At 41.6% G+C, this 13,583-nt stretch overlaps 1 protein-coding gene across 1 annotated transcript in view; it reads right to left on the reverse strand.

The window, feature by feature from the left end:
- The window catches only part of LOC100756612 (ADAMTS-like protein 3), a 297,381-nt gene that overhangs the window by 125,064 nt on the left and 158,734 nt on the right, over nucleotides 1-13,583 (reverse strand). Inside the window, exons 8-9 of the mRNA XM_035441640.1 lie at nucleotides 11,823-11,897; nucleotides 6,009-6,166 (exon numbers count right to left, since the gene is read on the reverse strand). Of these exons, the coding sequence (XP_035297531.1) occupies nucleotides 6,009-6,166; nucleotides 11,823-11,897 (233 nt within the window). The remainder of the gene's footprint in view (nucleotides 1-6,008; nucleotides 6,167-11,822; nucleotides 11,898-13,583) is intronic.

Below are 13,583 nucleotides of genomic sequence, written 5' to 3' on the forward strand. Positions count from 1 at the left end.
TTCTGGATGATTAGAATAAAACAAAAAAATTAGACAAGTAACCAATAAATTATTCTATTCTATTCTATTCTATTCTATTCTATTCTATTCTATTCTATTCTATTCTGTTCTGTTCTATGACAGGTCTTATTCTATAGCCCAGACTACTCTGGGACTTATACTAGGGTCCAAGTTAGCCTCAAACTTACAATCCTCCTGCCTCCACCTGTTAATTAATAGTATTGCAAGCATGTTCCAAGATGCTGAGTCACAAGCTTACTTTAAAAAAAACCCAATCCTACTAACCTCAAATAGACACCAGGGACTTCAAGGAACCATGCAATTTTTCCCATAGCCTGTTACCTCCAGTTCTTCAAGAAAATACTTAGTGCTTCTTTCCTAGTCTTCAGACTCACAACTCATTCTACAAGGTCATTCGCTTCCGATAACTCTGTATTCCATTGCAGAGAAAACGTAAACAGGACTGGAGGAGAGGTGACAACTCTCCATCTGCCTCCATTAATCTGCTTCCTGTTAACTGCTCTGGTCCTTGCTTCAGGAACTCTTCCCACCCAGGGGAGAAGTGAGAGCCCTGAGAAATACATTGGGTATCACCAACTGCCATGTGAACCCATGGCTGAAACTAACAAGCACTATACATGCAAATGCACTTGAAGCTGCCACATTCCCTATTTACAGCCACCTGCTCCCTCATTCCAAGTAGTTAGAGCTGGCCAACAGGAGTGGTACTGAAGAAGAAATAGGTTAAGAATGCCTGAGATGAGCTTTGTGTTACATTGTTAGTTTTGTTTTGGCTGTTGTAACTAGCAGAGAAAATGGATTTTCTATTTCAAGAGAAACACTGTAATAATAAAGAAAAATGCTCCCTGGGGCCATGGTTCACTGGGATTTCTATACTTACTCAATCCCCTGGACACCTCCACCGTACTTCAAACTGAAAATATCAGCATGGCAGGAAGACTATGTTAACCAGTCTCTTAGATGATTGTGAGATTGAGGAGTTGTTGGGGCTGTGACTCAAATGGCAATGGCAGCAGCTGGGAGGTGGCTGCAGAAGGTTGAGGAATTAAAGGTCATTTGTAGCCACACAGCAAACAAACCAACAGGAAACTGAGTGTGAAAGAAAAACAAGCACACTAGAAACCACTTGCTGCTTCACTGAAGAAACTCAAATAGAGGGAGTGCAATGGGTCAGCCGCCAGACAACAAACCCGGAAGCCTGAGTTCCATTCCCAGGACCCGCAGAGTAGAAGGTGAGAACTAACTCTAGTTCTCGCGCAAATTGTCCTCTGCCCTCCACTCTCAACATGGCACATGCATATACCCACCTGTGACCTCCCTCCACAGACAAGAGAAACTCAGCCAGCAGTGGTGGCACACTCCTTTAATCCCAGCACTAGGGAGGCAGAGGCAGGCAGATCTCTGAGTTTTAAGCCAGCCTGGTCTACAAAACAAATTCCAGGACAGCCAAGGGTACAGAGAGAAACCCTGTCTCAAAACAAACAACACACACACAGAGCCCCTACTGTGTTCTAAAGCACCTGGGGATATGTGGATTTCATTACTGCTGCCACCACATGGTGCAGCCACCACAGAAAGGAAACAGGCAGTTAGATAAACCATCCTAATTCTCTAGACAAGCGAGACAAGAGACAACGTGAGGAGACAGTATACAAGGTATCAGAATTGCCTGGGAGGAAACTGGAGACAGGCTGTATGGTTGAAAACACATGGAAAAGCAACAGAAAGTGTTTACCTACAGGAACAGAAAATATCTGAATTGAACAAAATGACTCCTCCCAAATGACAGCTTGCAAAGGGAAAATTTCAGGCCAAAAAGAAGACAAAAGCTTTTTTTCTCTCCCCTGACAATGGGTGTAGGTTTCCCAGAGAAGCTTCTACCATGGAAGCATGTATCTTCATCAGAGTCATTCAATTTTATTTCAGAAGCAATCTCAGTGAAATACACTCCAATTTGATATTCCCAAACATTTATTCCCAGATGCCTATGTTAAGTAATTTCCCACTGGGTAACCAGTGCCTATAATTCATCTGTCAGCAACTGACCCAAACAGCAATTACTTGGTCAAGAGTATCTACTGCTTACTGGTGGCCAGGTACACATATTGCAGGACAAAATCCTCATATGCTCCAGGGTAAATCACCCCACTGCAAAAGAGATGGAGCTGGAGCCACCATGAGAAAGTGTTGTTCAGGAAAACAAGATCACACAGTGAGAAACCCACAGAAAGAAGAAAGGGCAGAGTTCCCTGGGACAATCTAGCTATGAAAATAGTATCTTAAAATTAAAAAAAAAAAAACAGAATTTTTCTTTTCTCATGGTGAAGGACATGTCACATGTACAATAGTTTTCAACAGCTCATTTACAAGCCCCAGGTTTATAAAATCCATGACATAAACTATGAAGACAAACATAGCCCAGAACACTGACAACTGTGCTGGCAGTAGCATGAAGTAGGTAGCCTGAGGCCCCTGCCTCAGAGTTCTCTTTTAGGTGGAAACCATCTTTATATCAGATATTTTTCACTGAGTGAGATGGGAAGGGGTACAGTGAAATGCAGGGAATAGTCACCAGTAACCCCAGGTGGACTTTTCCCCCCACCCTCTAAGCAAAATCCAGGTGTTGCTTGATCCTGTGATGGTCCAGGAAGAGATGGATGTAAGCAAAGAGTTCCTTACCTCAGCCACAGCACAGCTGGGCAGCACTACACTGCTCAGAATGGAGCGGCGGGGGGGGGGGGGGGGGGAGTGACTGATGGAAAAGGATATTTCCTAGAAACCCACATTATTTGGACAAGCTCCCAAGTCAGAGAAAAACAACATTGGAGCCGTTCTTACTTCATTTTAATGTCTCCAACTTTGCCAGGTTCTCTCCCACCAAGCACACCACAGCCGTGGAAGAAAATGGCTGTAGGCATGGAAATGACAGTCTGTTTATACACAGTTAGTTGTGTGTAACACCCTCTTTGATAAATACACTTTTAAACAACCCTTTCAGTCTTGAGGGCCCCAAAGCTTTCCAGACGCCAAAGCTGAGGTCCAGAGCTGTTTATTCAGTCTGAAAGAGCCAGGATTCAGAGACAGGGGACAAGGGGACTGCTAAATCGGGGTGCAAAGAGCATGGTGTCAAGTCGCACTCTGTTAAGAGGTAAGTGCATATTTGGTTAAGAACATCAGAGATAATTTTTATTTGTGCAAGTGCTATGTAAATACATAGTATTAAAAATTATTTTAAGACATATACTATAAATGCACCGAAGGCCGCTTTCTCAGAACACATGTCCCCTCTGCAATGGTCCCTGGGATTTCACTTTCTGATGTGCTCCTCAGTATTGCAAATGTATGCACACACACACACACATGGACTGTCCATGCACAGATACATGTCTCATAGAAATGGTTTGTTGGCTGGAAAGATAGCTCAGTTGGTAGAGTGCCTGCTATGCAAGGACCTGAATCTGATATCCAGTGCCTGCATTTAAAGTAAAACCTGGGGATACTGGCACACACTTGTAATCCCACAATCAAAGGCAGAACAGGAGAATCTCTGTGTTCACAGGGCTGACAGTTTAGCCTAATCTGTAAACCCTGGGTTTCCATGAGAGACTGTCTTAAAACACAGGCAAAAAAAAAAAAAAAAAAAAAAAAAAAAAAAAAACTCCTAAGGAGCAACAGCCCAGGTGGACTTGCAGCTTCTACCTGCATGAGTGCTCTTGTGCGCGCGCACACACACACACACACACACACACTCACACACACAACAGCCCAGGTGGACTTCAGGCTTCTATATGTATGAGCACACACACACATGCACCCACACCACAAGCCATCTATTGCTCATAATTATGTGTGATCTTGTACAAAGAATCAACATGATCCCTTCAAGATAGATCCATGCTGATACTATAACCACTATCTTGAAATACTATTCTTTGTGGATATCTCCTCTATTCAATCTCTCTCTCATTCAGTCAAAGCCCTCTGTATTGACTCAATGAGACTATCAGTTCTCTTAGCAATTAGAAGGAAAAAGTATTGCATCTATGGGTGAGAGAGAATCAAACAGGAGCACTGCAAGGAAAGCATAGACTCCATGCTACAGGAAGAAACCAGAGAGAGAAGAGATGATAATCACGGCTCCCTCCAAATCTCTGGGCAATGTGACTGTGAGAGAAGAATTTGGGGTTGATGCTTTCAGGATCTCACATAGGAGTGACAGATACCTATGGAAGCCATACAGAAGATAAAGATGCCTGGAACGGGTTGAATGGCAGCAGACACCTGTTCCTTTAATGCAATGTGAGGGATGCATTTGGGGAAAATTCGGACTATGGCAAACAAGAGAGTGAAGCCACAACCTAGCATAGAGTAAGCCAGCTACTTGTCAAATCCCTTCCACTTTTAGAGCAGAAAAATATTAACAACAGGTATTTTTATATTAAAAAATGTCTTCATTTTCCAGCATTGATCATCATCTTAGTTTCCCTTCCTACTGCCATAACAAAACACGGACAAAGGGAACTTCAGTGAGAAAGGGTTTGTCCTTGCTCACAGTTCCAGAGTACGATCTGTCACAATAGGCAAGACAAGTAGGTTGCGGCTTGAAGCAGCTGGTCACATCACATCCACAGTCAGGAAGCAGGAAGGAGGCAGCTACTGCTGCCCAGCACCCTTCACCATGCACAGTCCAGGACCCCAGCCAAGGAATGCTCCCACACAAAGCAAAGCTGTGGCGGCTAACCCTCAGCTGGTCACACTGAAGGCTGAAGTTGAGCCCGAAAGATACAGATCAGGTCACAGATTTAATCAGCCCTCTACATATCTCTCTGGTAGCACAACCAATGCCTCCATAAAACATTTTTTGTCCAATTAGTATTTTGAAAGTTGAAAACAAAGAGCATAGGTTTTTTTTTTTTTTTTTTTTTTAAGGTTTCGAGGATTTTTGCTGTGTGTGATGATTAATTTCAAAAGTATCTAAACTCATCTAGGAGACAAGCCTCTGCAAATGCCTGTGAAGGAGTTTCTAGACTGGGTTGAGATAGAAAGACCCATCTGGATAAGGGTCCTGACTATATAAAAAAGGAAAGGCTTGCTCAGCACCAGTGTTAATCTCTCTCTCTCTACTTCCTGACTGCAGATGTGGTCAGTCAGCTACCACATGACCCTGCAGCCATGACTTCCCCTGCCATGATAGGCTTACCCTCAAACTATAATCCAAAACAAACCCTTCCTTCTTTCCAGTCTAAGTTGCTTTTGTCAAGGATTTTGTTATTATAACAAATAGAAAACAACAAATATCATTTCTCCTTATAAAGGTATAAGGGCAATCAGGGCAATTTTCATCCTACTAAATTTTGGATGATACCTCTGGAAATGAAGGACAACTTAACTCACTGGATTATCATTTGTTCTTTCATTCCTCAGAAATTTTCTTATATAACAGATTAGTTTTAATAGATTGACCTCTATACTTAATTCTTTTATATAAGGGAAGATGGCCTCAACTCTACCTAGAGAGAGAAGCAGGCTCAGGGATCCAGAGAAGACACCGTCTGAAAGGGTGCTAGAGTAGGACTCTTCATCAAATCTGAACCTGATCTTGAATCAGATGCTGCAGTACAACACACTCTCAGGGCTGAGGATGGCAGGGGCAGCGCCATCAAAGGAAGCCCAGGGATGACCCCTGCTCTGTCCTTTTCTTGCACATATGGTGTACTTAGCCATTACCCATCTCCACCAAACTCCCTGTGGATTTAAACTGAGTGGGGCACCTGGGGGTGATTAATATGAAATTATCTCCCACTGTAAGAACAAAGACTGATTCTTAATCCTGAAAGTTTCTACCTGAGAGGGAAGAACAGTTCATGGGATTGACCTGTTCAGATGGAAACACAGACACACACTATGTATGAACACAATCATTGCTGGCTCCCTGAAGAACACCCTTGCTGTGTTTAAATAGGATGCTCTGGAGATGATTTATCTACCTTGAAGATGAAATCAGCCATCATGGGTCCAGGAATCTTGAAGATTTGTCTGTCGGCACCCTTCTGAAACTCTATCGTTGTATTTTCTACAACAAAAACCCCAGGACTGTTGAAGCTGTGTTCTCCTCTGTTTCCTTGAAGTGTTTTTGACTCAATAACTGAAAATTTAAAAATAAAATTTAAATATGAGAACAATCCTAAAGACATTGATTTCAAATGACTTTTTTTTACTAAGTGCAGTATCATTATGTGTGATCAACAAATATAGAACTATCTACTCAGTTGATGGTATTGACTCATGTTGGAAGAACAGGTATGTGAAGTTTTTAGGGGCTAGCAAGGATTTTTTTTTTTTTTTTGGCCCACATAGGTCTACTCAAGTTCTTGGAAACATTTCCTTTATTAGTTTATACTTTTTCATGATGTACCTAAACTCACAGATTGAGTGAAGCCGTGTCTCTTACTACCCATTCAAAAGACATAATCTCAGTTTTGCTTTAAAATATTGTTTCTTCTGAAGTAAATATAAATTCATGGAAATCTGTACAGAGACATCCTATGTAGTCTTCTCCCATCTGGTCCATGGTAATCTATGGCACAATACCCAAACCAGGAACAGGTGGTAAAATGTGTGCTGTGTTGGTTGGGGTAGCTGTTGTTTCACCACAGTGCTAAATAACAACTTTCCATATTTCCCAGGAACTCAGCCACAAGAGTGTGTGGGAATCTAGGAAGGTGATCTGGGGGCAAGGGAAGACACCCGTGTCCTGAACCACAGCATAGACTTTCTATTAGTTTTGTTTTTGATGCCCAGGATAGCTGCACGGTGATACTCTAGCTCTGAGTTCACACAGAGCCCTCTGTGACATTTACAGCAGGTGGCAAGGTGGAAGCTCCAGGGTGTCCATAACCATCCCACTGCTATTATGGAAGATGATATGCTTCTGTGTTCTACAGCCCATGACCCAGCTAATTCTTCCCCTCCAATCTCCACAGTGAGGGAGGGGTGGGGAGTGAGCCAGTAGGACCGGCAAGCAGCCTCACACAGCAGGAAGTGCCATTGGGAACTGAAGCCTTCTCATGTGCCCAGATCTTTGCAGCTCATTTGTAATTGCACATTTTAATAAACTTATTTTACATGTATGCATCTGTACATGAGCCCACATGACAGTATATGTACCACATGCATGCAGGAACCATCGAAGGTCAGAAGGAGACATCAGATCCCCTAGAGGTGGAGTTACAGGAGAGTGAGCTGCAGTGTGGGTAGTGAACTGAATCCAGGTCTTCTGCAAGAGTAGTAATTTAACTGTCTATCTGGGTCTCCAGCCCCTATAAGGACAACTTTAAGTATTTTAACCCATACTAGGAAGAAAGAAATGAAAGAAAAAAAAGGAAAGGAAGAAAGAAAGAAAGGAAATAAAGAAAGGAAGGAAGGGAAAAGGGGGAGAGAGGAAGAAAGGAAGGAAAAAAAACAATGGCTTTGGATTTAAAAATAATTAATGTTTCTAACTGAAGGACTTACACTGAAAACATCAGCTTTGCAAAGAAGCAGAATCAGGTGACCAAGAGATTTGTTTAGACTGTGGAGGTCAGTAAAATACTTAGGTGGCTTTAACTAGCTATACATGAGGGCTTACAGTTAGCTCTATAGCACCAAGCATGTGCCTACAGCAGATGCATATCTGTTGTGTGTGCCTGTTTTGCTCAGCATTGCTTTCGTTTGGCCATTATATATTGTGCCCATGGTTCTTTTCATGCTCGGAGACAGGACCTGGCATGAAATTGTATTCTGCCAGTTGGTGGAGGTTTCGGGCCTATGGCATCTTGATCTTTCAGGTTATTGTTAGTGAAACATTTGATTTATTATTATTTTGAATTTTAAAAAAAAATTTAAAAATGTGTGTGAGAGAGATTATCTACCATGAGTGCAGTTCCCAAAGTGGCCAGAAGAGGATATTGGACATATGACCTGGAGCTGGACTTAAAGGCAGGTTTATGAGCCACCATGTGCATGCTGGGCACCAAACTTAAAGTAGTTAGCACTCTTAAACATTAAGACATCTCTCCAGGCCTTTCATATTTTTAAAATTACATTTACTTATTTTTTGGAGTGGTGCTGGTGTGGTAGCTTTCTTGTCTATCACATGGGTCCTGGGGATCGAGCTCAGGTAGTTAGGCTTGGCAGCAAGAACCTTTACCTTCTGAGTCATCTTACCAGCTGTGTCAAATATATTTAATGCCAAAGTTTTGCTATAATCACATTGCTTTTGCATGAACTTTCTTATTGCTTGCATTTGGGGAGGGAACGCATGACTGGAGAATCAGGGGCTCTGGGTTCCCTACAATAATGTGGCTAGGATTAGAACATGCTAGAAATTCAGAATCTAAACAGCTCTAGGCAGATTTTTAAGATTTTCATTCTATAATTAAATTCCATTCCACAACAAAGGGACTTGAAATTAACAGTACCAAGCATTCTCAGTTTTCAAAACTGCAGCCACTTGGAAGGTTGTAGTTACTACAGGCCTTCAAAGAATGATTTATTACTGCAAAATAAGCTTGATTTTAAAAATACAGCTTTAAAAAAATAAAAAATAAATGGTTATATAAAACAAGAAAACAAAACCCCTTCTGTACTGTGAAATTCAGACATGTAAACTAAGTCCTTTGCAAGGCAGCCAGTGGAGAAGGGTGGCTTTCAGAAAGCCTTCCAGGGCTGCCTGTGGGGCTTCAGAAGAGGAAAACTCCAAGCAATAGATCTGTCGCTTGGAGAAGTGGGAGCATTTCTGAAACCTGGTCTCCAGAACAGTGCCAGTCTCCAGTACAAAGCCAGGCTTCATCCGCCTGCATATGCTTGCTCGTGGAAAGGAGGCCCCGGGGTATTTGTCCATACTTGTTCTGATTACTGAATTGCTTACTCTGTTTTTATATCTAAAAAATCTCTTAAAGCTGGACATAGTGGCTGACACTGGCAAACCAGGCCTTGGGAGACCGAGGCAGGAAGCTTAGCCCAAGTTCAAAGTCAGCCTGGGCTACAAGCCAGCTTGGGCTACACGGGGAGTTCCAAGACCACCTGGAAGACAGGGTGAGACCTTCTCTCAAAACATCACCATAATCTTGAAACTGAACTTAGGGAAATGCCATCAATATCATTAGGGCAACACATTAAAAATGCATTTTAAACTATTGTTGATATCTAACTGTCATGCCATAGAGACCTCTCAGTTGTTTTCTTTCTTCATGGTGTGTTTGCCTCCCTTTCCAGTACTTGGTGTTGAAACCAGGGCCTCACACTACTATTTAGCTAATTCACAGCCCCTAGTCACCTATACAAAATACTTTATTTATTTATTTATTTATTTATTTATTTATTTATTCATGCTCAGCATTTTCACCACAGAATAAGATTGCAATGGTTTTGGTCACTTCCAAATAAAATGTCATCCTTAGCCAGGAAATCATCCACCTACTTTTTGTCTCTGCAGCTTTCTCTGTCTAGATAGTTCATCTTATGGAACTGGGTGACATAAGATGAAATTGGCTTCTTTCACTCATTATTTTCAAGGATCATCTACCTACATTGTAGCATTCATCAGAATGCCTTCCCTTTTTATCAACAAATAATATTCCATATGTGTCCTGATTAGTTTATTAATTCAACAATTGATAGATATCTGTATTGTTCTCATTTGAAGACTAGCAGGACAAATGTTGCTATGGATATTTAGTACTTTACTTATTCAGTATTAACTTATGTAAATATGCATAGATTGGGGGGATCTTTTGAGACAGAGTCTCACATATCCAAGGCTGTCTTTGAACACCCAATCCTTCTGACTCCATCGCCTATATTCTGAGGTTACAGGTATGCATCACATGCCTGGTGCTTTTTATAGTTTCTAGTCCAGATGACATCTCACAATTTTATTACTGGGATGATTCACAGAACTCAATTGGGATGAGTTTTGCTAGTGTCTAAGTGTCACATTTTAATTTACAAGGAGGAAGAATTGACCCCGCAGAGTGCTAAAGAGTTTCAAGCCATTTACAAAACAGGTCTCTAAAACAATGTTCCAATGCCTCACATCAAGGATAGTCTTGCTTCACTAATGTCAATCCTAAGGGGCTAGAGAATTTCTCCTTAAGAGCTTATGGTGTGGAGATTGCTCAATCGCTTGCTGCACAAGCATAAAGACCTGAGGTGGATCCCCAGTAGCCACATTAAAAAAAAAAAAAAAACAAATAGCTGCAGCAGCAAGTGCCTGTAAACCTAGCATGGGAGACACAGATGGTTGGATCTGTGGGCCTTGCTGGCCAGCCAGGTCAGCCAATTGTTGAGCTCCAGGTTCAGAGAAGGACCTTGTCTCAAAGAATAAGGTGAAGAGTGACTCAGGAAGACCCCTGACATCAAACTCTGACTTCAACACTCCCACCCCTGTGTGAGCATACACACACACACACACACACACACACACACACACACACACACACACACACACACTTGTATACACACACACTGTGTACAAAAGATTTTAGTGTGATGATGACTTGAAATATTTGTACATCACCATTTTCTTGAAAATGTTTCTCTGAGGGTATTTGTGTGCGAAATATTAGTTCCAGGTGGAGAAGCATACATACTACCAAAACTGTGAGATTCTTCTGGCCCTGAGAAATTTTTATGGTCAAAAAAAAAAAAAAATCTATGGTGGTAGCCTAGAAGAAAAGGCAACCAAAGAGTATTTTAACTCAGTGACCTTGACTGTGTGACTTCATGGTAGTGTCTCTTGTTCTGTATGTGCAGAGCCAGTCAAATTCAAACAATTGGGGGTAGAAAGATGGTTCAGTGGTTAAGACAATGGGCAGCTCTTGCTCAGGATCTCCCAGAAGGCATGCTGGGCAGTTCACAACTGCCTGCAACTCCTGCTCCGGGGGTTTGGGCACCACTGGCCTCCTCGGGGACCTGCACTTATATGCACATACCCCCTAAATATGCCCATAATTTAAAATAATAAATATAAGCCTTTAAACCCAATACACTCCTCCAAGCTTAGAGCCCAGTCTACCTGAGACTTACTGTCTTCTGAATGAAACTAAGGTAGCCTGAGGCTATAAGGATACCATGGCAGACAGGAAGGAAACCCATGGCACGTCTAGCTTCTATACATCCTAAGAAACCAAACACTCCTAAGGTAAGCAACACCATCTGATATTGGCAAAGAGACACCTCCCTTGCACTTCTGTTGGTACTCTCCATATTGCTCCCACGAACCCTTTACCAGTTTTCACTAACACTTGGACTGGAAACCATGATAAATCAGCAGCAAAGCTTGTCCTTCCAGATCAAAGGTCATTGATGAGGTCTTTAATTGTTTTTTTTTTTTTCTTTTAGTCCCAAACTTCTGACACTCCTAGAAGATCCTTGAATTCTTGTACTATTTTACATGCAATTTGATTTTCTCTCTCATGGGGAGATTAAGCCCAAGTTGATATCCTTTCCAACCTAAAGCATAGTACACACACACACACACACACACACACACACACACGCGCGCGCACACCATTAATAATCAAAGTAAAAAGAGTGGGAGGGAACACAGGAAGGGTTTGAAGGAGATTATCTGGGAGGAGGCAGAGAGATATAATTCAATTCCAATTCAAAAAATATTTAAAATTTCTCCTAGAGACAGAGACTGTTTGAGTATCTTGGATGAAATCCCCATCATAAACGAGGAAGTGGTTTTTTTTGTTTGCTTGTCTGATGTTGATTTTGGGAAATTTTGTATCATGCTAAGGTGAGATTCTACTTACAGAGACGGGCAGGTCCTTTTACAGTAATTCTCACACTTCGACTTCCCAAAGGAACTGCAATCACATTTTCCTCCCCTAGAAAAGAACACAAGACAGATGTAGTAAAATCTCATGACCTAAAGACCCATGAGTGTGAGTAAGTGGATTAAAATACCAGCAGTTCCTCAGAACATTGAACAACCATATGACCAGTGGTTCTGCCTCGTGGTAGATGTCTGTGAGAACCAAGAGCAAGCACTCACACAAGTATTTGTATATCCACACTCATGCAGCATTGTCTACAGTAGCCAGAAGGCAGAGGCAGGTGGCCACCCACATAATGACACCTATGCTTCACCTGCAGGTAAAGTAAATTCTGACACATCTCTCACATGGATCAACCAGGAAGAAACTACACTAAGTGAAATAGAACAATTGTAAAAGGACACAGATCAAGTTCACACAAACTGAAAGTGGGTTACTCAGGTGTGGGGGCGAATAATGAGTTTTTGCTTAGTGGACAGGGAACTTCAGTTTTAAAAGATAAAGGACATGCTAGAGACAGGTGATGATGATGGTTTCCCTGAACCAAAACTTAACAATGACTAAAATGGTGGTGATGTGGACCTGGGGGATGGTTCAATTGGGTCCTTGCAAGCATGAGGAACCTAAGTTCAATTCTCAGCGCCCACATAAAAAACACCAGTTTTGGTGGCATATGCTTATAGTCTGGGAACTAGGGAGGCAGAAACAGGAGGATGCCTGGGGCTCAGTGGTTAAGTAGTATAGCCTAATCAGTGAGCTCTAGGCTGTCTCAAAAGAGGTGGATGGCTGGCACCTTAAGTTATCTCTGGCCTTCACATGCGTGAACATGCACATGTTCATGCATCCCTCCAACACACACACATGTTCACACATCCCCCCCACACACACATAAGCACATACATTCCCTTGACACACACAGTGCACTAACACACACATATGCACACACACACACACAAAATGGTTAAAACAGAAACTTATAAGTTATGTATACATACATATATAATATAATAAACACATACAGTATAATCTCATACTAGAAAAGTCCATTCTCATGTATGTGTAAGTTATAGCAATACATACAATAGTAGATTATATGCACATATTACACTATACTGTGTGTGAGTGGGAAGATGACAGTGTACACATAAGAGTGTGAGGATTGTGTGGTTGCTCATTAGTGAGTAACAGTAAGACATTTCAATTCCCCTGTGCTCCAAATGTGATGGGGAGCTCTCACCCCGCTGCTGGTGGCCATCGTCTCTGAGACACACTGAGAACTAAAGGGAAGAGAACATGAGCGCATGCTTTCTGAATTTTCTGTAATAAATGTGCTTTTTTTATATAATATTCAGTCTGATACATACTTTTTAATTAAACTCGAAATTTAAATTGGATAGACCAAACCAAAAACAACTGTTAATAGCAAAAGGGCAAGGGCCTAAGAGTTTGCTAGGAGAGTTTTATTAAAAACAAACAAACAAACAAACAAACAAACAGTTCTTCAGCAAACAGTTCTGTCCCAGATGACAGAAAGAACAAGAGGAGTCAGTGGCGAGTTCAGGATCAACATAACTCTGAAACCCTCACCAAAGTAAAAGGCAACCCAGAAACTCTGAAACCCTCACTGAAAACAAAAAAACAACAAATAAATAAGAAAAAAGGCAGCCCAGAAATGGATGCATATGAGCCCATTTGATTAAAGTTATAGATAAAAATACTGAATAATACAAAGAAATA

Source organism: Cricetulus griseus, chromosome 3, assembly GCF_003668045.3.
Source record: "Cricetulus griseus strain 17A/GY chromosome 3, alternate assembly CriGri-PICRH-1.0, whole genome shotgun sequence".
In the NCBI taxonomy this organism is placed as follows: domain Eukaryota; kingdom Metazoa; phylum Chordata; class Mammalia; order Rodentia; family Cricetidae; genus Cricetulus; species Cricetulus griseus.